The sequence below is a fragment of the Salvelinus sp. IW2-2015 genome, linkage group LG10 (assembly GCF_002910315.2).
Source record: "Salvelinus sp. IW2-2015 linkage group LG10, ASM291031v2, whole genome shotgun sequence".
Lineage (NCBI taxonomy): Eukaryota > Metazoa > Chordata > Actinopteri > Salmoniformes > Salmonidae > Salvelinus > Salvelinus sp. IW2-2015.
In genome coordinates, this window is record NC_036850.1 from 12,320,878 (window position 1) to 12,343,383 (window position 22,506).

The 22,506-nt window shown below is 43.5% G+C and overlaps 2 protein-coding genes across 2 annotated transcripts in view; both read right to left on the bottom strand.

Moving 5' to 3' along the window:
- LOC112081151 (N-acetylgalactosamine-6-sulfatase-like) overlaps positions 1-12,681 on the bottom strand; it is a 16,857-nt gene extending 4,176 nt beyond the window's left edge. The window contains exons 1-5 of the mRNA XM_070445296.1: positions 12,634-12,681; positions 12,428-12,500; positions 12,068-12,172; positions 6,402-6,475; positions 3,382-3,503 (exon numbers count right to left, since the gene is read on the bottom strand). Coding sequence (XP_070301397.1) covers positions 3,382-3,503; positions 6,402-6,475; positions 12,068-12,172; positions 12,428-12,500; positions 12,634-12,681 — 422 coding nt within the window. The remainder of the gene's footprint in view (positions 1-3,381; positions 3,504-6,401; positions 6,476-12,067; positions 12,173-12,427; positions 12,501-12,633) is intronic.
- Positions 12,069-21,733, bottom strand: LOC112081146 (N-acetylgalactosamine-6-sulfatase-like). Its single transcript, XM_070445297.1, has 8 exons — positions 21,619-21,733; positions 20,439-20,513; positions 20,251-20,353; positions 20,010-20,153; positions 19,270-19,336; positions 13,649-13,764; positions 12,428-12,699; positions 12,069-12,172 (listed from the first exon to the last, which is right to left on the bottom strand). The coding sequence occupies exons 1-7, from the start codon at positions 21,731-21,733 to the stop codon at positions 12,681-12,683; spliced, it is 639 nt and encodes a 212-aa protein (XP_070301398.1). The 3' UTR covers positions 12,069-12,172; positions 12,428-12,680.
- Positions 21,734-22,506: the final 773 nt, after the last annotated feature.

Below are 22,506 nucleotides of genomic sequence, written 5' to 3' on the forward strand. Positions count from 1 at the left end.
GCTTCTGACACACAATAGCACCTGCTCCCCTATTCCTCAGCCATGTGCTACTCCTATATTCACACCCTCTGCTCTCCCAGCATCACTACTCTACTGCCCCAGTGTTCCCCACTACAACTCATCCTTTAGGTCCTTAACAAGGCCATGGCGGTCTAAACTTACCATCTGCTCTCCGCCTTGGCTTGGTGGTTATTTCTTATGGTTGCGTGGTGACGCAATACTGTGCAATGACCTAGAATCACAACATACCATGGCCTTGATCATATCTTTAATGAGTAAAGGTTTCTATAGAAACAAGTGTTTCATTTCAGATTAAATTTGACTCTGTATGTATTTGAAATCACAAATTCCGCTTCATGGACCGAAGACAATATCTTGATCAAAATGATGGAGATTTCATTACCATCCTATCTGTTCTCTGCTCTGTATTGATCACTGTGATTCGTTTTCAGATAACTTCTGAAGCTGCTTTATCGCACTAAATATTAGAACCATACATCAGAGCCAGACCAAACACAGTGTGCAACACAGGCGGCTGGTGGCACCTTATTTGGGGAGGAAAGGCTAATAGTAATGGCTGGAACGGAATCATATCAAACTCATCAAACACATGGTGGTTTCCATGTATTTGACAACATTCCATTAACTCCATTCCAGCCATTATTATGAGCCGTCCTCCTCTCAGCAGCTTTGTGTGGTGTGCAAAGTGTACACTCAGCCCTTTTTGTGTCAACAGACTATTCTTTGTCCATGCATTGAGCACCCTAACCCTAAAAATATATAGATAAAAACATATTTATTTCTCTCCTCCCTCTCCACAAATAAACAAAGAAAACTCCAGTCAGCACAGCCTCATTATCATTACTATAACCCTTAGCCCACTGGTGTTAAAGCAAAAACTGGAATAATAATAACGCTGCATGCAAATGAACTCTTTTGATTTATAATGCATGACACCCAGGGGGAAGGCGGCATTGCTCAGGTGTGTCACCACACTCTGATTAGTGATTCATAACCCCACTGGTAGAGCGAACACACACACACACACACGCACGCACACAGCAGCAGGCATCAAGCAGAGGGAATTGAAGAGACAATCAAATACCTCTGCCCTTTCTCCTCCTCCTGTGGAAATTGAGCAAATCGGTGAAGACTATTGATTGGGGGCTGAAGTGCTAGTCGGCAGCAGATGAGGCCAGAGTGTGCAGGGCTGCCCGCTACATTAGCTCGAGGCTGGCTGGGACTTAAGTGCTCAGCACAGGGTGACGAGGGCCCAGGGGAAGTGAGCCGGAGCAGCAGGAGGCAGAACTAAGTCCAGTCCCACTGGGACACAGGCAGGGAGAACTGGGCTGTCTTACTATACACTGGACCCAGTCAGCCACACCTTCCCACTGATCTACTAACCACAGGAGGAGTCATCTACCACACCAATAGAAGAGGACCAATAAGAACAATTTAATGTGCTCATGTACAGTCTGAAAAAGCTTAACCGTAAATTCACTGACAATCGGAATAAATGTTTTGTCTAAATCTCACAGTGGTAGAATGCTGATCTCTGTGTGCTTGTGATTATCTCATTTGATATACAATAACAAGACAAAGACAAAATATGAAATATCCTAACTCAGATATGAATGGAAAAGCATCTTCTGTATTCATGCAGCAGGTCTCTAGTGAGTGTGTCCATGTATCCTAAGAGGCTGGGACAGTGGAGCGACTGCCTGGGCAGCGTGTGTTACTGCTGTAGTATCAGCCTGCCACACAACTGAAGGTATGTGTGCAGACAGGCCCTACATCATCTTAAGTGGCTCTTTAGGTGCAGACAGAGATTAATGACGGCCAGCCGGTCCAGCTGGGTGCCCAAGGAGCACATGGCCAGCAGCCTGCCTGACACACAGACAGGAGATAGGGAAACAGAGAGAGGGAGGAGATGGGAGGGATGGCAGTGGGGGTGGATGGTGGCTGGGTGTCATTACTGGGGCTGGAGAGATGGGGCTGGAATATTGTGACCTCACGGTCCACCCCAATGACCCCCACCCACTTGGAGAGGGGAGAGGAGACACAGGGTCCTCTCTCCAGGTACCAAACCAGCTCCTCCTCTCCATAAGTCTGGGACACGGCCAAATAAACGCTCCAACCCATTCAACACAACACTGCTATAGATTTCTCTGTTTTTAATTATTCGGATTGAATGGAAGAGAGCAGAGATGAGATGGGCTGATCAAAAACAACATGAATGTTTAATTATTCCATCTCCCTTCAAGTGAGAAAAGGAGTACGGGGAGATTAAGAGAGGAGAGAGTGATAAAGTGAGAGAGGAAGAAAGAGAGAGAGAGAGACGTATAGAGAGATGGTGAGGGAGGGAGCCAGCCAGAGGGTGTGAAACAGCATGGGGGACAGGAGCTAATCCGACTGAAGAAAACATTAAGGAGAATGAAGACAGATCAGAGAGAAAGCTAGATAATAGGAAATTGTATTCCCTCATCAAATCATTATGGAAACTATATGAATGTATGTCACGCTTTTGTTCATCTCTGAGTGTCTTTTTAACCAATAAAAAAGTGAAAGAAAAAATGAATTTAAAAAAATTTATATAAAATATAACATATGTATTTAACATTTATTTAACTAGGAAAGTCAGTTAAGAACATATTCTTATTTACAATGACGGCCTACCGGGGAACAGTGGGTTAACTGCCTTGTTCGGGGGCAGAATGACAGATTTTTACCTTGTCAGCTCGGGGATTCGATCCAGCAACTGGCCCAACGCTCTAACCACTAGGCTCCCTGCTGCCGAATAATGGTTCTTTTGTACAATTAAGGCCATTTTTGTCCACATTTTTACACCATCACAATTACATTTAATGTATAGAGAAAAATTAAAAGGTATTCTAAATAAAACACCCAACTGTTTTTTACACCACTAAGGGGTCATGTTCGAAGGCACACAAAAGTCCATTAAACAGCACTCCCTCTCCATTTATATGAGAACAATTTGTCTTGCAATTTTAACTTCTAGCAGTGGGTCTGAGGCAAGACAGCGAGCTTTAAAGAGCTATTTGCAATCACAAAGAATAGTGTTTAATCAGCCAGTCTGGGGCTGCAAAGATCAATCTTCAGTCCTCACCGCGCCTCTTTCCCACAACTGGATCAGTATTGATCCTATAGATCCTGTCCACCAACATCCCACAACCCCCCCCCCCTCCTCCCCCTCCTCTCTTGTCTTGTCTTATTTAACCAGAGGCCTGCTGTTTGTTGAGCTGTGTGGAGATTGGCTGGCCAACGTCAAGCCCTGTCTATATTTCCCTTGCCTTTCACTTTACGTTCAGTACAATCTAACAGTACACCAGGGAATCTTTGTTTGTTTTAGTGAGCACTCACCTGATAGGGTATTTCTCCCCGGGGTCCCGCCCCAGGTGGAAGATGAGTGGCTGCATTGTGTGTTCCTGTTGGGTGTGGGTGGTCACGCCTGCCACCTCTTGGCCTGGACAGAAGTGAATGCCCTGTTAGAGTAGACACACATACACACAATTGATCTTTAGCTTCTAACGCCCACTTCACAGAGGACAATGGAGACTGTTGTGGTAACAGATAACCTATTTCAATTGACCCTGAGAAACTGCCCTTGAAAAGAAAATTCAATTAAAAAGACTGTCAATGATGTCCACCTACAGACCGACACTCTCACTGCACACCTGACCCTGATGCCGTCTCTCTGTTTGAAGATATGGAGGAATCTGTCCAAGGGAGCAGAGTGTAGATGTGTATAGTACATGGTGTATACTGTGTGTGACTATATCTGTTTGGTATATAGTATCATGTCTTCCTCACCTCAAACCTGTCAACCTATTCTCTCTGCCCTGGGGTTACGGTATGCCTGTGGCTGTTACCTATGTGGCTACTCTATCTGCCAGTCAGAATGTGGGGCCATGGCCTGTACGATTGTCATGCCGACCCCCAAAAGTGTGCAGGCTTGCTCCCCTATACCTTCCTCCCCTCCACCCCTCCTCTGGGGTAGCAGCCTGGCTCTGACAGAGGCTGATTGAGTCACAGCCCCCTCCAGACCCCCTGGGGATACCTCTCAGGTGCCCTTGTGAGCAACACAACTAATATTGAGAGAGCACTCATCTGTAAGGCACTCTACCTACCCCCCTCTGGGACCACAAGCAGTCACGCTCAAAGGAGCACAGGCACGAGCGCACACACCTCACCTCAGTACACTGCATAGCCCACTATGATTCAGACTTGCCCACATTCTCTGTGCTTTGGTCTTTGAAATGTAAAAGAGCCTAAATCCCTCTGGACTGTGAGAAAGCCCTTTAAATCTGTATCCAAGAAGAAGAAAACACAGCAGAACTCCATATCTCCCATGGTATTAAGAATATAGCAGATCATAAAGCAATGTTCTTTTAAAGATGGAGTAAAGTAGCCAACATTATAAGAAGAATCAAGGGACATAACATGGAATGCAAAAGTAGAATTTTGGTTTCATATTTTCCTCAAAGAAAAAGATTATATAAAGAGTCATATTAAACGTATGCTACCCACCAAAGACAAGGCCGAGCAGATAACATCAGATACAGACCGTTCCCATTCCCAACACAATATAATACCTCACACCATTACCACACCATCCAACAAGAGCTTCTGATGAAAACCACTTAACCCTGTGAAATGTCTAATTTTGCACATCACTGAATCTCCTGGATTTCACCAGAAAAATCACAGTAGAGCTCATGGCTATTAAGCCATGATTGAATTTCAAGTTGAGAAAAGACACACCATCCTTGTTTTATTTTAAATTTAACATAAACAGTAAATACAAAACATTACTTACAACTGGTAAGAAAATAGTAAGCTTGAATGATGGATCAACATTTCAGCACAATATTCAGACCCATTTAAAACCGCTTGAAATAAAGAGTGGTTTTTCTGTGTGATGGATGCTCGGGTGAGATATGAGGGTCAAGCGTCATTGTAAAGCTCTGAATGCCTGCTGCCCATTCTGGTGAAGAACCGACACATTAACTCTCAGAGTCACAGCTTTGGAGACCCAGAGCCTCCCCTTCAAACCATCCTTTGCTCGCAGACACACACATTCACAAACACGCTCACGCACACCAATCGATAGGCAACACACAGGCAATCAGACGCCATTATTTGTGAAGTTCCACTCCAGTTCACATGAGCTGATAAAGGAGGCTGCTATTGATTCAGCGGCCCTCTAGGAGAGAGCAATTTAAGCAACCGATGGGGCATAATGCAAACTTGCACGTTTGAAACAGAGGTTTCTGAGGGAGAGGAGCAGGACACATTTTAAAGGGGGCCAAGAGGAGGAGAGAACACATTCTCACTCCTCAGGGCACAGGAGGGAGGAGTGGGATACTCAGCAGGAGGGGAGAACGCTCCACCAGCGACAGCCAGTGCTGATGAATGATAGTACTTTGGTGAAGTGGGGTGTCCTCATTAATATTCATTAGCCACTGATGTACACAACAGCCACTTGATGAGCTGTTTTCAAGATAACACTGACTACCAAATGTGTGTTTTTGGAGAGCACTGTGGATGGCTGGTTGAGGGTGTGGGGAAGAGAGAGAGATACAATGAGAGATAAACTACAGTCAGAGAGACAGCGAGAGAGAGAATGAGAGATAAACTACAGTCAGAGAGAAAGAGAGAGAGAGAATGAGAGATAAACTACAGTCAGAGAGAGAGAGAGAGAATACAATGAGAGAATAACTACAATCAGAGAGAGAGAGAGAGAGATGAGAGAAAGACAAAAAATGAAGATAATACTACATCAGATAGAGAGACAGACAATGAAGATAAATACAGTCAGAGAGAGAGACAATGAGAGATAAACTACAGTCAGAACAGCGAGAGACGCAATGAGAGAAAACTACAGTCAGGAGAGACAATGAGAAGATAAACTACAGTCAAGAACAGCGAAGAGACAATGAGAGATAAACTACAGTCAAGAGACAATAGAGAAACTCAGTCAGAAGACAGCGAGAAGAGACAATGAGAGAAAACTCAAGTCAGAGAGACAAGCGAGAGACAATGAGAAGACAATGAGAGATAAACTACATCCGAGAGAGAGAGGAGAGAGAGAGAAAGAGAGAGAGAGAGAGAAGAGAGAGAGAGAGAGAGAGAGAGAGAGAGAGAGAGAGAGGAGAGAGAGAGAGAGACAAATGAGAGATAAACTACAGTCAGAGAGAGAGAGAGAGAGAGAGACAATGACGATAAACTACAGTCGGAGAGAGAGAGAGAGAGCAGAGAGACAAATGAGAGATAAACTACAGTCAGAGAGAGAGAGAGAGAGAGAGACAATGAGCGATAAACTACAGTCAGAGAGACAGCAAGAGAGCGAAATACCACTACAGTCACAGAGAGTGACTCACCTGGTTAAACTCCTCCACGAGTTGCTCCACGTCCCTGACTGCCATCATCCCGCTCGCCGCGTAATAGTAGATGCCTGTTGGTGTGATGAATGGGATTGGTGACTGCTGGATTCCTGTGATAAGCAGCAGCCCTCTCTCAGCTCCACCCCCCCCCCCCCCCCGCTGCACTGCCTGGCCCTCCCTCGCCTCCTCCCAGGCTCGCGCCCACCACCACGCTGCCATGCTCATCTCCATTATGTGCTTGGTGAACACCTTATCACCAGGGTGGTCCTCTCCCTGGGCCCAGCCAGCAGCCTCCTACAGGGGGCACGCCACCATCTCCCAGCCGAGTTCTAACCTGTTGATGAGTGTGTTGTTATGGAGGACAGGGCTGAGGCCAGTCATCTATGAGCCTGTCGTCTGAACGCTGAGGCCAGCCACAGACAGACTGCTGAACAATCCACCACAGTCCAGCTGCTGGCTCACCTGGAGATGGAGAGAATAGTCCTGGTATTGAACCGTAACAACTGGAATTCAACTCAGATAGAATCACATGTTTAAGGGTGCTGACATGAAAGTTTAACAGCGATTGTTGTAGGAAGTTAGATACTTGCAGGGCATCCATATGCACCAGAACAATGCACAAACTGATCAATTTAACTACAAATCTTAAAAACTTTGTTCCAATTCAACACTTTATTTGCTTTATCAATGAATATCCTGTCAAATGCATGAGCGTCTCCTCCAAACTGCTCAGTGAGTGTCATGTCAGGACCTGAACAGCAGCGCGGCAGCTTGTGAAGCCCGTGATCAGAGCAGGGCTAGGGAGCAGAGAGAACTTCTCCTCAGAGCACAGTGATTCACACTACTGGGAGGCTGATACACCAGCACCTGCAGAGACACCAAGGGATCTCTCCATGCATGAAACCAACACGACAGCACAATGGCAAACACGTGCACCGCCGCTATGAAAGCCCACACTTACAGCGGATGGGGTGGAGTGGGGGTGGGGTGAGTCCTGATGATGCATTTCTTCAGTCTCTCTATAATCTGCGCTCTCGGTTTATTATAAACTCAAACGCCTCTGTAAGTTAGGAGAAAAAGATGAGGAGAAAGAGAGAAGATGAGCCGGGCTAGCGCTACTGTTTTATCTCCCTTCCACACCCTGTGAAGAGCTTTATTTATTTATATAACTTTGAACTATTTTCAGATAAAATGCAATTTTTTTCACTGTCATCCTTGATCTCATTCCATTCTCTCCTGACAGCCCTTTGAGGAGACGGCACGCTCACAATCAGATAGTGCTATCACCCAGAGCAGCTCCGCATGTGCCTCCATGCTCCTATCAGCTGCCTGACACACACCACCAAAATGAATTCCTTTTTTCCCGTAGCTACTGCACCAGCCAGAAAGCCTGCAACACATTCCATTATCTGCACACACACACACAACACACACACACACACACACACACACACACACACACACACACACACACACACACACACACACACACACACGGCATAAAAAAAGATAAATCAAAAAGAACAATTAATGAAGTTGACTACCAGGTAGCACAGGTAACCCTAAATCCTCCACCAAAAAATGCAAACCATTTAAAAAAAAATCTAAATAGTTGTAAGAGACCATTTCATTATCTCCCATTTATTTCCATTTACACTTTTCTCACCGTTCGGTACATTTCTTTCTGTATTTTCTCTTTTTGCCAGCCTTTTGTCTGTGCAGTTCTTGGTTAAACCCTGATGGTAGTTATCTGACGTGGCAGACCTGCTATCCCTGTCTAATGCACTCAGGCTCCGTGTCTCCCAGCTGATAAACACAACAAAAGGGATTGTGACGGTGGCAGCAGCAGCAGCAGCGTTTTAGGGGGAAAGCCACCCTTTCCCCCTCCATCCCAGCCAGCCAGCCTCATCCCAACGTGGCCCCTCAGTCACCGGGGGAATTTGAACCTGTGCCCGGCTCCCGCCGTCAACCTCATCTCTCTCATTCCACCACATCTCTCAAAACTCTCTCTGTCCCTCAATACTAACAACTAACACTTTCATTAGAGCTACAGTTGAAGTCGGAAGTTTACATACAGTTAGGTGGGAGTCATTAAAACTAGTTTTTCAACCACCCCACAAATCTCTTGTTAACAAACTATAGTTTTGGCAAGCTGGTTAGGACATCTACTTTGTGCATGACACAAGTAATTTTTCCAATAATTGTTTACAGACATATTATTTCACTAATTCACTGTATCACAATTCCAGTGGGTCAGAAGTTAACATACACTAAGTTGACTGTGCCTTTAAACAGCTTGGAAAATTCCAGAAAATTATGTCATGGCTTTAGAAGCTTCTGATAGGATAATTGACATCATTTGAGTCAATTGGAGGTGTACCTGTGGATGTATTTCAAGGCCTACTTTCAAACTCAGTGCCTCTTTGCTTGACATCATGGGAAAATCGAAAGAAATCAGCCAAGATCTCAGATTTTTTTTTTGTAGACCTCTACAAGTCTGGTTCATCCTTGGGAGCAATTTCCAAATGCCTGAAGGTACCACGTTCATCTGTACAAACAATAGTACGCAAGTATATACACCATGGGACCAGGCAGCCATCATACCGCTCAGGAAGGAGATGCTTTCTGTCTCCTAGAGATGAACATACTTTGGTGCGAAAAGTGCAAATCAATCCCAGAACAACAGCAAAGGACCTTGTGAAGATTCTGGAGGAAACGGGTACAAAAGTATCTATATCCACAGTAAAACGAGTCCTATGTCGACATAACCTGAAAGGCCGCTCAGCGAGGAAGAAGCCAATGCTCCAAAACCGCCATAAAAAAAAAACAGACAACTGCACATGGGGACAAAGATCGTACTTTTTGGAGAAATGTCCTCTGGTCTGATGAAACAAAAATAGAACTGTTTGGCCATAATGACCATCGTTATGTTTGGAGGAAAAAGGGGGAGGCTTGCAAGCCGAAGAACACCATCCCAACCGTGAAGCAAGGGGGTGGCAGCATTATGTTGTGGGGGTGCCTTACTCCAGGAGGGACTGGTGGACTTCTCAAAATAGATGGCATCATGAGGCAGGAAAAGGATGTGGATATATTGAAGCAACATCTCAAGACATCAGTCAGGAAGTTAAAGCTTGGTCGCAAATGGGTCTTCCAAATGGACAATGACCCCAAGCATACTTCCAAAGTTGTGGCAAAATGGCTTAAGGATAAAAAGTCAAGGTATTGGAGTGGCCATCACAAAGCCCTGACCTCAAACCTATAGAAAATATGTTGGCAGAACTGAAAAAGCGTGTGCGAGCAAGGAGGTCTACAAACCTGACTCAGTTACACCAGATCTGTCAGGAGGAATGGGCCAAAATTCACCCAACTTGTTGTGGGAAGCTTGTGGAAGGCTACCTGAAACGTTTGACCCAAGTTAAACAATTTAAAGGCAATGCTACCCAATACTAATTGAGTGTATGTAAACTTCTGACCCACTGGGAATGTGATGAAAGAAATAAAAGCTGAAAGAAAGAAATCTCTCTACTATTTTTCTGACATTTCACATTCTTAAAATATAGTGGTGACCCTAACTGACCTAAAAACAGAGCATTTTTACCTGGATTAAATGTCAGGAATTGTGAAAAACTGAGTTTAAATGTATTTGGCTAAGGTGTATGTAAACTTCCGACTTCAACTGTATGTACAGTACAGTCACGATGACATGCTTGTTTTACCTACACACTGATTAACTTTTTTTGTTACTTTAATCTATCAAATCACTGTGCAGTAAGACTGGCGTTCACACAGATTGTAATGGAGTCTTCATCTTCTGTTGAATATTCTTGTAATGAGTGTGAGAATGTTAGAAGATAACTTTACCTAGCCTAACCGGAAACTGGACCAACCAAACCTAGCTGTAGTTTTTAATCTGAAACGATTTAAAGTAGGCTTTGTTAATGTTTGCTGGCCTCTGTACCAACAATCCGCCTAACAAAAGCGACGTGGCACGTGTGGCTGTTCATTATGTGCAGCATTTATGTTCAGGGCTTATGAAACTTTTCAATGTGCAGATGAACAGAGAGATTTCAGCGCCGCATAAAGCAACAGAGAGGGAAATCATATTTTTGGCCATCCGCAGCAGCAGCAGGGAGATGAAACAAAACCCAAACGACAAATCTGCTTTGTCATAGACTCAAAGAGGAGCTAGTCCCATGTATTCCTGCCCGATCCACAGACTAAAGCCACAGATGGCTTTCAGCAGGGTTCCCCAACTGGCGGCCCGCGGGCCAAAAGTATTATTATAAATTATACATTTGTAAAAAAGACTGTAAAAACCCCAACAAATCAGCTCCAACTAATTTTAATTTTGTAAATCTGTTCCCAAGTATTCCCACGCATAATAGAGAAATGTATGAGATCGTATACAAATGTAAGCGAGGTTTGGAATTGTTATCTTTTAGTCAAATATTATATCTGTTTGGGCTTCTTGCGGTCAATTTGCCGTCTACAAATGATTTGTAATTATGTTCCGGCCCCCTGACCATCCACTCAAGACAAAAACATCCCGCGGCTAAATCTAGTTGATGATCCCTGTTCTTCAGCATAACAATGGTGCCTCATTCAAAATACTCCATTCTCAGAAGTGTTTCATCTGCAGTAATTTCTCTAGTTAACCCACCAGCAGGTGCTACAGACAAACGTACACACAGAGGTTGAGCTGTTATGGCACTGTACCAGCACACCAAAGACCCTGCATACAAAACCCTCCCTACCTCCCTGGCACTGCCATCTTTTCCAGAACCATCCCTGTGGAGCACTGCACCGGGTGCACCCTTCCCTCTCTTCTCCCAACCACCCCTTTACTTCTCTTTTTTCCTGTCCTTTATCCTGTGCGCCTGGCATATTCAGATACAGAAGTCCTCATTACAGCTCAATCCAACCTCAGCAAACAGACAAACAGATTAGCCGCTTAACACGCTCCCAATCCCCCTCTTCCTCGCCACTCTGCAGCGCTATCAGGCCACAGCACACCCCTCAGATATGAGCCGGGGGCAGGGCTTACTTCAGCCTACAGACTACTTCCTCCGCTCGCTCCTCCAAAAATCCCTCTGCGCCACAGCCCCGTGTCACAGCTGCCCCTAATACAATTAAAAGTCATTTGCAAAACGCACAGGCTTAGCGGATCAGGGGGAAAGTCCTCCTCACAGGCTCACAGAGGAAGAAGACAGGAAAGGGGGGGTTATGAAGATGAACCTTGCCACCTCAAAAAGTATTCGAAAAAAGTCCACACTTGCACACGCACACACACAGACACACACACGCGCGGACACCCACACACTCAAACTAAAAAACGGTGTGTTTGCTTTTGCAATGCCAGCACCTGAGGAGAGTTGAGTTGTGATGATGTTGAGGACATTGATACACAATCGAAACAAAGAACTACAATGATATGAGAGAGACAATTACTGAAATGACTAATTGTAATTACTTTCTAATGTGGTACCTGCTTGAAAACCCAGCTGCTTACAAACAGATAGCACTACAGTGACTCACAGCTGTGTGTAAATACCAGGAGATGTTCCCCAACTCCAGACAAGTAGAACACCAAGAACATATATAGAACACCTGGAACCTGGAGATGTTCCGGACAGGTAGAACAGAGAGAAATAAATAGTTCTCACCGTGCCTTGCTGGGATGTGTCCAGGCCACCAGGTGACGGCAGGTTCCCTCATGCCCCCCTCAAACGTAGTTTCTTTTCCATAGAGAAACGGGCCGTTACTGCCACCTCAGGGGACAGAAACATCACTCACACGCTAAGCACCATGATAAAGAGATTACTAAAACATCTTACTTTATACACAACTGAAAGGAGCCCCAAACAAAGAAAATACCCACACATACTACTCATAGAGATAGAGTACATTACTCACATCTATCCATACAGGCATGTATACAAGAACTGTAAGAAAGCAGCATGGAATTGCATTTATTGGTATCAGGGGATGAGTTGAGAGACTAAATCATGGCGTGCAGCTCTTACTTTGCTTGGGGCCGGACATCACTGCGGCCCCGTTGTCTGAGGTGAAGAACACAAAGGTGTCCTTTTCGATGCCCTAAGCACGCAGCCAGGACAGGATCTGTCCAACACCGTAGTCCAGCTCCATCACTGTACTGTACCTGCAGTACACGCACAAGCCATTCAAACTACAGTATCTCAGGAACTTCAAATGCCAAATCCCAACTCACCATAGAGACAGACAGGTCTGTGTAGGCACTAGGGCTAGGCAAAACCATCAACCAAGCTGCAATATCCTAGAAAACATGGAGGTAAATTAGGTATTTACTATCAAACATTTGGTATTTAGCAACAAGAGTTTTCACAAAAGAAAACATGGACTAAAAGCCTGTTGGAAAAAATAGAAAAGTATTCCATCTCAGTGTGAGCCACCTATCCCAGGCACCTGGCTAACACTTTTCATCTCTGATCAATTTCTCTGTCAACAAAAACCTAATTTGGCATTCTGAAGAAATGCCTGCTTAGTGAGGCCTGAGTATTCACCGAGACTGAGAGGAATACTAAGTGACCTGCGCCCAGATGAGCAACACATCCCTTTACCCTCCCCACAACCACAGAGGGGCAAAGGGGTGTGAAAAATCTACATTTAATTGACAAATATCCTCAGAGCAAGAAACAGGTTTTTTCTTTCCTTCATTATTACAATATTTTTCTCATTCTCATTCATTTTGAATCTTCATGTTGATACCGTGAGTCTTTTTCCAAGTGGCATCTAATTCCGCTCACGTTTCCAGGTGTGAGATGGGCAATAGATCACCTAGTAGAATACGCAGTGGCTCATGCTAATGACCTTCCCCACGCTGTAACACTGCTGCAGGCACAGCTCATCCACTTCACACATTCACAAAGCCCCTAAATCAATGGCCTAAGACCCAGAGATCTAAGCAGAGCTTTAAAACAACAAGACAGTTAGGTAAACATTATACAAAAACAGAAATACTGTACCGGGGTAGAAAATCAAGAGATATATACTAATTAGGTCCTATAATAGCCAGATCAACAAAGCCAACAATGATACAGGTTAATAACCAAGAGTGTGTCCAAACCCTCTGTTCTGGAAGAAACGCTCCGTGCTTTGTCAGCAACACATCACATGTCTCTGTGTAAGACTTTACAGTGTCAGTTTCTATATATGACATTATTATTGACATATTATGATTGTAGCTTCAAGTGTTGTGATCCTACCGCCCCCTCTGGCTCTTCCCCAGGAACCGTTTTGAAGCGTGCGTAGCGTCTGCTGCCCGGTAGAGAAGAAATGGCCACTGGGCCATGTTTTGGTGAAATATGAAGTCAAGGCCCTCCTGAAAGGAAAGAAATGTGATCATAGTCTGCTATCAGACCAGACACCATCCAAAAAAGTCACTACAAAACTGACAGAGAACAGTAGTGTAATAGGAACATTTAAGATGAATAAAGTTAATATTCAGTTAAAAGTAATTAACACAATGCTTAGCATATTATAACTTTTCCCTTTATATAATACACATGATTTCCAGTGTTCTATTTGGGACACTCATTTGTGTATGGGTTGATGGTAACTAGACTTGATACTGAATGTTATGGATGGTTCTCATATCTGTTGATCAGTGGCGGAGTTAGGTATAGGTAACATGGGCAGCCGCCCAGGGCGGCATCTTGCACGGGGCGCCCGCACAATTTTGCGGGGAATGGTGACATTTGCGCGATCAGTTTTCTATCGCTCATTTGCACATCACGTCAATGATATCATGTCACTGTATGGGACTGTGGGCAGGGGCGAAAATCTGATATCAACCTTGGAGGGGACAATTACATTACATTTTCTCAAGAGCAATTCCTGAGGGGGACACCAAAAGTAGTGCTGTAACACATAGTATACGTTGTTATATGTTAAATGTATATTGAGGAACCATAATTCCTACAACTGGATAATTGATAGGTACAGTAGTTAACTGAAGGGTTTTCCCAACTTGTTCAAATGTTTAAATCATTATAATTCTACTACTAATAATAGTTATAGCAGTGCTCCTTACCAGTCCAGTATGTATGCAGGTATTCGTACTTACAACCAGCAATATCAAGAAAGGTCAGTAGGTGACAATGGTTACTGTACACTGTATTGGTGTAGTTTTCATAAATACATGAACTGTGTGATCACAATCTAAAATAATCTCCCATTGAGAAAACCATACAAAGTTGGTCTCCGTATTGAATTGACCTTTTAATTGACTTTTTCTGATACTTATAGTAGTCATTAAATATGTGCACCTGGCCTGAGTCTACTACAATATCTTTGCAACGAACAAAAGCTTAGTAAAATTAAAATACAGTTTCTAACAACGCATAGAATAACTACTTGCAGAATGAAAAACTCCAAGTTAAATCACAACCAGAAAATTCCTTCATGTCAGTGTTCTCAACTCTCTCCTCAAACACGCAATGCTTATGGGACAAGTATGCGCCAAAGATGCCTATTTTAAATAAAAAATAAACAATGAAATAAATGATATGTATAAGCAGTGTATCTGAAAACTTACCCTAAACAAATAGAAACAAATATCAATATAACACCACGGTTCCTCAAAACAGGGGGTCGCCTATGGCCACTAATTGCAAGGGGTCCGTGTAAATAAAAAATATGGTAATGAATGTGTCAGCAGTACCACAACATGCGAGGTTTTTCCCCCAAGTGTAGGGCCTTTATAACACTATACATTATCAGAGGGCCCGGTGGGGTCCCTTGTCCCGATACCTCCGCTCAAAACCCTTTTGCCAACTTGCCTTGCCCAATGAGATATCGCTAGGTGGTTCCCAGCTAACACTCAAATTAAATAAGTTTGAGAACCACTGCTATATTACACAACTACTGAACAAAAGAACCGAGCATATGTTTGCGGTTCCTCAAACAACACATTCAGTGCCACCTTCGCAATGCCCTCGCCTGTTGTCTCCGACACTCCTGTCAAACTAGCCTCAATAGAAACTCCTTGTGAGGGACGAATTGGTCATGAAAGCTTCTACCATATAACGCAGCTAGACTAACTCGCCTTTATACCCAGCCAACCACGAGACACTCAGTGTAGCCGCACAATGCCCAACAACACTCCACTCTCGGGTTAATAAAACGCAAGGGAGCAGCAGCATAAAATTTATAAATTGTCCTTCTCTCCTCCTCGCCTAACTGCTAGGCCAGTTAGGTTCGGATCTGTTCACTGTGACGTCATTTCCCAGGCAAGCCGATATTGTTTAGATAAACACTTATCAACAAATTCCAAATGCAAAAACTCTTGTAATATCGGAGCGAACCGACCCAGACCTAAATCATCAAGACTGCCAATGCCATCCGAATCGCGAAAGAATGACTATGCCCAATGATGTTCAGAATTCATTCTGTGCTTTGGGGCCTGTGAGTACATTGTGGGTACGCTCTCAGTTGACACACACAACTTTCGAGAAAATGGGAATCATCCTCCTTCTAGCTCTAACTTTCAAAAGCTCGGTATAAATTCTCCACTGTCATCCCGCTCAAGTTTGGCTGATCTAAAACAGGTCGTTGTCCACATGTTCTTACTACATTCGCACGAACTAACAATTTTCACAAGCAATGCCTTGCCGTCGGGCGCTCTGCTGTTACCTCACCGCGCTGGATAACTGGACACTGAGTATGGATTTAAGTCTGTGTGCTGGCTTAACAACTTACAAAGTTCTTGCGGTGGTCGGGTGGTCCAAGTTTGATGTGCTGTGAATTTTCCTCCAATGCTTTCTTCCACGGTTCCTAAATCCTGCCTCGACAGTCGAGAACAACCTTAGCCATTCTGATGCTCAGTAGATTGTGCCATATATAAGTGATGGCCGGCATTGGATGAGATTAGCGCGTCTCTGGCTTCCAGTGAATAGACTATTAAACGACTCCTGTTTTTTAGCTGATGTATCATATAATAGTTTAGCCCCATGGCAGGAGAATCCACGCGAAACCATCCATTCTCTCTAAGTGAACGCGCAACACTCTGTTGGCAAGAGTTTGCAGTTGCTCGGCATATTAGACTACCCATATTACACCTGCCGCAGCAACAACTCAAATCGCGCGCAGGCAGCAAGCCCAAAACTACATTATTCATACGAATGCGCCCACGCGCTGAGCAGACCGATATTCCCAGTGAGGGCATGTATGTTAACCGAATCGTGCCACTGATCTTTCTATAAAGTGTGGTGTGTGGCTGAATATGGTTTTGTGCCATCATCCTGACGGTAAAACAAACCACCCTGGGGGGACAATGCTGTTTGCCACTGTCCCCTATACTGGTGCTGCTGGCAACAAGGGTGACACTTGGTCCTGCCGTGCTGTGACACTGTCCTCTGAAGTCTCTCTCCCTGGCTCTTTCCCTTTCATCACCCTAACTGACTCACAATCTGTCTTCTAGAAAAGAAATAAGGTGTTTGCCGTACTCCTAACTACCGGTACCCAAAACTACACAATTAATCACAACAGCAATACCATTGCCGTAAACAAATCTTAGTTTAGTCACCAGTTTAAGTTGAGAGTGGGTACCATGGCATTTTCCAATTATGTCCCTATTTTACAAGTCAAAAAAATTGAGAACCTTTCATAATTTGCCAAACAAAGACTCAACAAACTTACCTGAGACTCCCTGTCTCTGCCAATCTGTCCCTGCATATCTATCCCCAGCTCTGCTGTCTGTGTGCATCTGTTGCCTGCTCTGCCTAATGACATCATTGTGAACATTCCATAGCATTTCACTTCTTTCTTATGAACATTTTATCAACTAGTCTTGAGATATTAGGCTACTAGAGTCTTACTTATGCGTTTTGTGTACTGACAAATACTCTGATGTCCGTCTTCTTACTTTTTTCTGCCATTTTTTCTACCTGGCTGGCTGGCCAGCTGCACACACACACATTTACACAACACATGCTGCAACCTTTTGTAATTTTAATAGTTTGTTTCATATTGGCTGGCTTCCAACAATAGCTGAATTTGTAAAGCTAGCGAGCACCAATTCCGTTTCTGTGTGTTTGCTATAATCTTTGCTACCTGGTTAAATAAAGGTGAAATAAAAATAAATAAAAAAAGTTCACTAGCGACAATTTATCTTTTGCAACGAGACCATTATATATATCTAAGACAATGGTAGAAGAGAGTGTAGTTCTGTTCTGTTCAGTTTGGACTTCAGTTTATCGCTAACCTTATCACAGGGACGTCGAAGCACCACAGCTGCATGCTGMTCTTGGAWTAAACTGAYGATAGCAAAKATTCCATCTTTGACGACGCCACATAAATGGAATAGGTACTAGCTAGCTTGATAGTTAATGTTTGCTTTAGTTTGCGCGCTAGCTCTGCAAATTCAGCTAGTGTGCGAACCCTGCCAACATAAAAATAAATAAATAACATTGCTATGAACCTGCTATGGATTGACTGGATTAACCTCACGTCAGTTACGTACATGTCCCTTTCGGACAGTAGATACGAACCCTCTATTACCTTGCCAGCTAAAGAACTGGCAGTGGATCAAACCATTGTGAGGCAAAGGGCGGGGGGGGTCGCAATCTTTTGAAACTTAAAAACGCGCTATTAAGTGTCTATAACCAGCACAAGTGCTTTCATTGCGTATTATTAATATTATTGAAATTACATAGTTATGTTTACAGTGATATATTGGGGGGGACAAATCATATTTTTCCCAAGATGGGGGGGTCGTGTCCCCCCCGTCCCCCCTGGGATTTCCGCCTATGACTGTGGGTATATTAACCTTGTCGGAGTGGGCGCCCTGATTCTAGTTTGTGAGCTAGGCAGGCTACTGCCTGGGAAGGTCTCCCACTCATAAGTACGAGATGGGGAGGGGGGCGGGGGTAGGTTGACCTCAGGTCTCCCCAATGGAAGCCCGAGGTAGGGGGAGCGGGGGAATCTATCAAATAGCGCACATCTAACGTTGTACAGTACTGATTAGTAAAATCAGTCACACCACGAAATGCTAACAAATAAACCACAATTCATTCATAATACTGTGAATATATAGTTTCACAGACATATTGTTGAATTTTTTTCTGGTTTGTGTGTAATCGTTAAGAATAATATAAAACCAGTCTGCACACCACCAAGGTGAATTGGTTTAGTCTTGACTCTTGGTTGACAGTGTTGGGAGATGGGTAATGTAGTCTTGACTCTTGGTTGACAGTGTTGGGAGATGGGTAATGTATTGACGCTCGAGTGCCAAGTCAACAAGTTTGTTTCTATTTGTCTTTGTTACTTATTTTTGATATTTATAAGTCTTATATATATTTTTATATTTATATAGTTTTAAATATTCTGATTATTTGTGTTGTTCCAAATGTCTGAATAAAAATTACAGTTAGTGCAGAATGGTGCTTGTTTTTTTGGAGGGCGGGGGGGGCTGAAGTGGGGGTTCGCCCAGAGGGCCATACAAGCTAGAACAGCCACTGCTGTTGATAGTGATTGACGCTAGACTGGAGGTACAAAGACCGAGGACATTGATTGTTATGATATTCTGTGACAGTGTGCGATTCTGTAGCAGTTGATGTTGTGACTTCCTATATGCCTCTCAGCAGGTGTGTACAGAACATTGGTGCTGTGAGATTAGAATATAAGGGCCTGCTTAGAAAAGCCTAGATAGACATTTTCTCTGCTTTTGTGTTGGTGGTGTCTCCCTGTTGTAACTTGTAATTAAACTGGATTGGTTTTGATTGACTTCATCAATGACTGCTCTCCTTTTTGTTCACCTGGAAATTCCTATTACAAGAAGTATGTGTAAGGAAGAACTGGGACGGACATCTGCCACTCAATCACTTACCTCCAAGTAGATTTGTGTAAGGTAAGATTCTCCAATTTTCTTATCGATCCCAAACTCCTCATAGTATCTGGAAAACAAACGTAGTTCATTAGTTTCCATGTCATCTACATAAGTACAATAGTTATTAGTTATAAATAGGACTCATACACAACACTCACACCGTGGCTATTTAATAAACAATTTGTTTTATTCCAAAAACCCAGCAGCAGACTTTGAAAAGCCCATCCTCCCAGGCTGTGATTAGAGGGGAGTTTAGAGAAGCAGATTTGAGAAGTCTCTGAAGAGCAGGGGAACTGTTATGAGATAGTACTGAAGCGTGGAACGGTAGACGCAGCAGCGCCCGCCGTCTCTCTCATGCTCGGGCTGTTCCAGGTGTCCTCACACACCGCCAACGCAACCTGCCGTCTCCTGGGTGCGTGTGTGTGCGTCTGTCCAGGCTCAGGTACGCTATGCTGATTAAACCCACGGCTAAGCGCAGAAAGCGCCCGCCTGCTAGCGCCAATGACCCTGAATACACATATGGCTGTTTTGGGGAAAACAAATGGGCGGAAAATGGAATACACAAGCGCAGCTGGTACAGAGAAGAGGAGTAAAAAAAAGTATCCTCATTCAGAGGAGCAGCCAGCCGAGCCAAACACTGAAAGAGTCCGGGAGAGAGGATTTTTATGTTTTCTGTTCTGTGTGAGTGAGTGAGTGAGTGAGAGTAAGAGTGTGTGCAGGGTGTGTGTGTGTGTGTATACCTTCCCACCATCTGAGAGTTGTTATAGACCGGGACATTAGGCCTGTCGCTGCTGTTGTAGGGACCGAAGTGGCAGTTTGGAGCACCAAACCATTCATCAAAACCATGCTCCAGAGGTAGGTGATGAGCTCTGTGACCAAGATGCCTTAGGCCAGGAAAAATGATGGGGGAAGGAGAAACACAGAATTAGAATTGTCACTATTGTTACCACTTCAAATGAGATAAAAATGAATGGTGCCCACCACTTGCCGATGATCTTGTTGACGTAACCYTTCTTCTTCAGTACCTGTGGTAATAGAATTTCATCCTTTGAGATCCCTCCTACTATCTCCTGGGGTGTGTAGGCTGCAAAGGTCAGGGGTTACATTAATTTGTGGGGAAAAGCAGCAAGGAAAATATAACTCAAAAGAGAGACAGAGTGAGAGCTCACCATTCCTGGCATGGGCATTGGTGGTATAGAATCTATTTCTAACTGGTAATCGTCCTGTCAGAAGTGAAGCTCTGGCTGAGGAGTAATAGGATAAGAGACATCAACATCATGTTTTGATAAACAATTTAAATGATCAGCTGAATGCGTAGTTAAAGTGGGAGAGGCTGCATGTGATTTTACATAAAGTTCCACAGTATATAACTAGTCAGATCCGGGTTAAGCGAGCATTTTGTCAAGAAGCAGTGCGGCTTGGCGAGGTCGTGTTTCAGAGGACACACGGCCCTCGACCTTAGCCTCTCCCGAGTCCATACGTGAGTTGCAGCGATGGGACAAGACTGTAACAACCAATTGGATATCACGGAATCAGGGGGGAAAAAAGGGGATAGAAAATGAATAAATAATAATGATTAAAAATAAATAAAAAAAGACTAATAAAAAAAAAGTGTGTGCAAAGCTGTCATCAAGGCAAAGGGTGGCTATTTTGAAGAATCAAAAATCTCAGACATATTTTGATTCATTTAATACTTTTTTGGTTACTACATGATTCTATATGTGTTATTTCATAGTTTTAATGTCTTCACTATTATTCTACAATGTAGAAAATAGTAAAAATTAAGAAAAACCCTTAAATGAGTAGGTGTGTCCAAACATTTGACTGGTACAGTATGTATGAACCGAGTTGAGCTTTGCATTTGGGTTTTGCGTCAGGCTATATTTTCAAATACAAATATATATATATATATGGGAGCTCACCCTGGATATTGTGATTAAGCCACGTACCATTTCAGTATGATTACATTTCTAATTAACATTCAGTGGCTGAATCCTCTAATACCCTCTCCGTGGCGTTAATACAAATAGCCAGGTATGATGCACTTGGCTTCCTTCAGGCACTCACATCACACACACATATATGAGATAAGCAACTGATTAGGTCTTATTTGCTTAAATATTAATTAGAAAAAAGAAAAGGGTCGATCTATTTTGCATAACACGTTCATTCAAATTCCCAAATTAGGTATCATTAGCATATTTCAATAGTGTATTATCCCTATTAGCATAATGAGTCTTCTCCCCTCTATCACCCAGGAACACACAGCTTAGGCTTCTGATATATGCATCACATTGTTTCAAAAAGCTTTTGAAGGATTCCTGGCTGCACCTACCACCAACCTCTCACCCAAATCCCACTTAATCACAGTGACGTTATCATCACTGCAACTATTCCTCTCCAATGACAATATTATTGAATTGTCATCATTGATTGTCGCACTGACAGTCAGGTTCTTATGCATGTGGTGCCAATTCCGGATACTAGCTTTCCAGACTATGAATTCAAGAAGATTGGGATTTTAATAAAGTATTCCATTTATTAGCTGTGTAGAAGTTGGGGAACAGCATCCCCTGTGCAGCCATGGAGTCAAGGTTTGGGGTCTCCTTGGAGGGCTGGCCAAACACCCCCACATCGCCCCAGCCCATCTAAACATTAGAGGAACTAGCTGTCAAATGACAGTGGATCATGATGCTATGATAAGCAGACTTTACATTACACCATCACAAAGAGTTGCAGAGAAATGGTTGCCATTTCCTGACAGAGACCAAATACCAAGCACATGTTTGCATGCTGTGTAGTATTGTATGTCAATATGTGTCAAGTATACGTGGCATATAATCAGAGTAGACACAGCCTTTCCATTTGAGTAATCATGCCACAGTTTTTAGAAATAAATTTGAAAAAGTCTCATGCCACAAAAGTAACACTCCCCAAACTAAACATACATCAACATCTTACGTCATCCATAAGAATGATGACAATGCTCGGAGTCGACTTGTTTGAAGGATTATTTGCCCAAAAACCACATATTAAACTACAAAACAATATAAACGTTTGAATTGGACAGACATCCATTGCAGTGGTCACATGATAACACATTCAGGAAGCACATGACGATTTCTCATTGTTTGCTTTCACGAGCGTTTTTAGCGCAACACTTGCGCATATTCAAATGGTGAAGCTGACTTTACTGCCCGATGTAGTCAAGCTTGAAAACACATTTTGTATCGATTA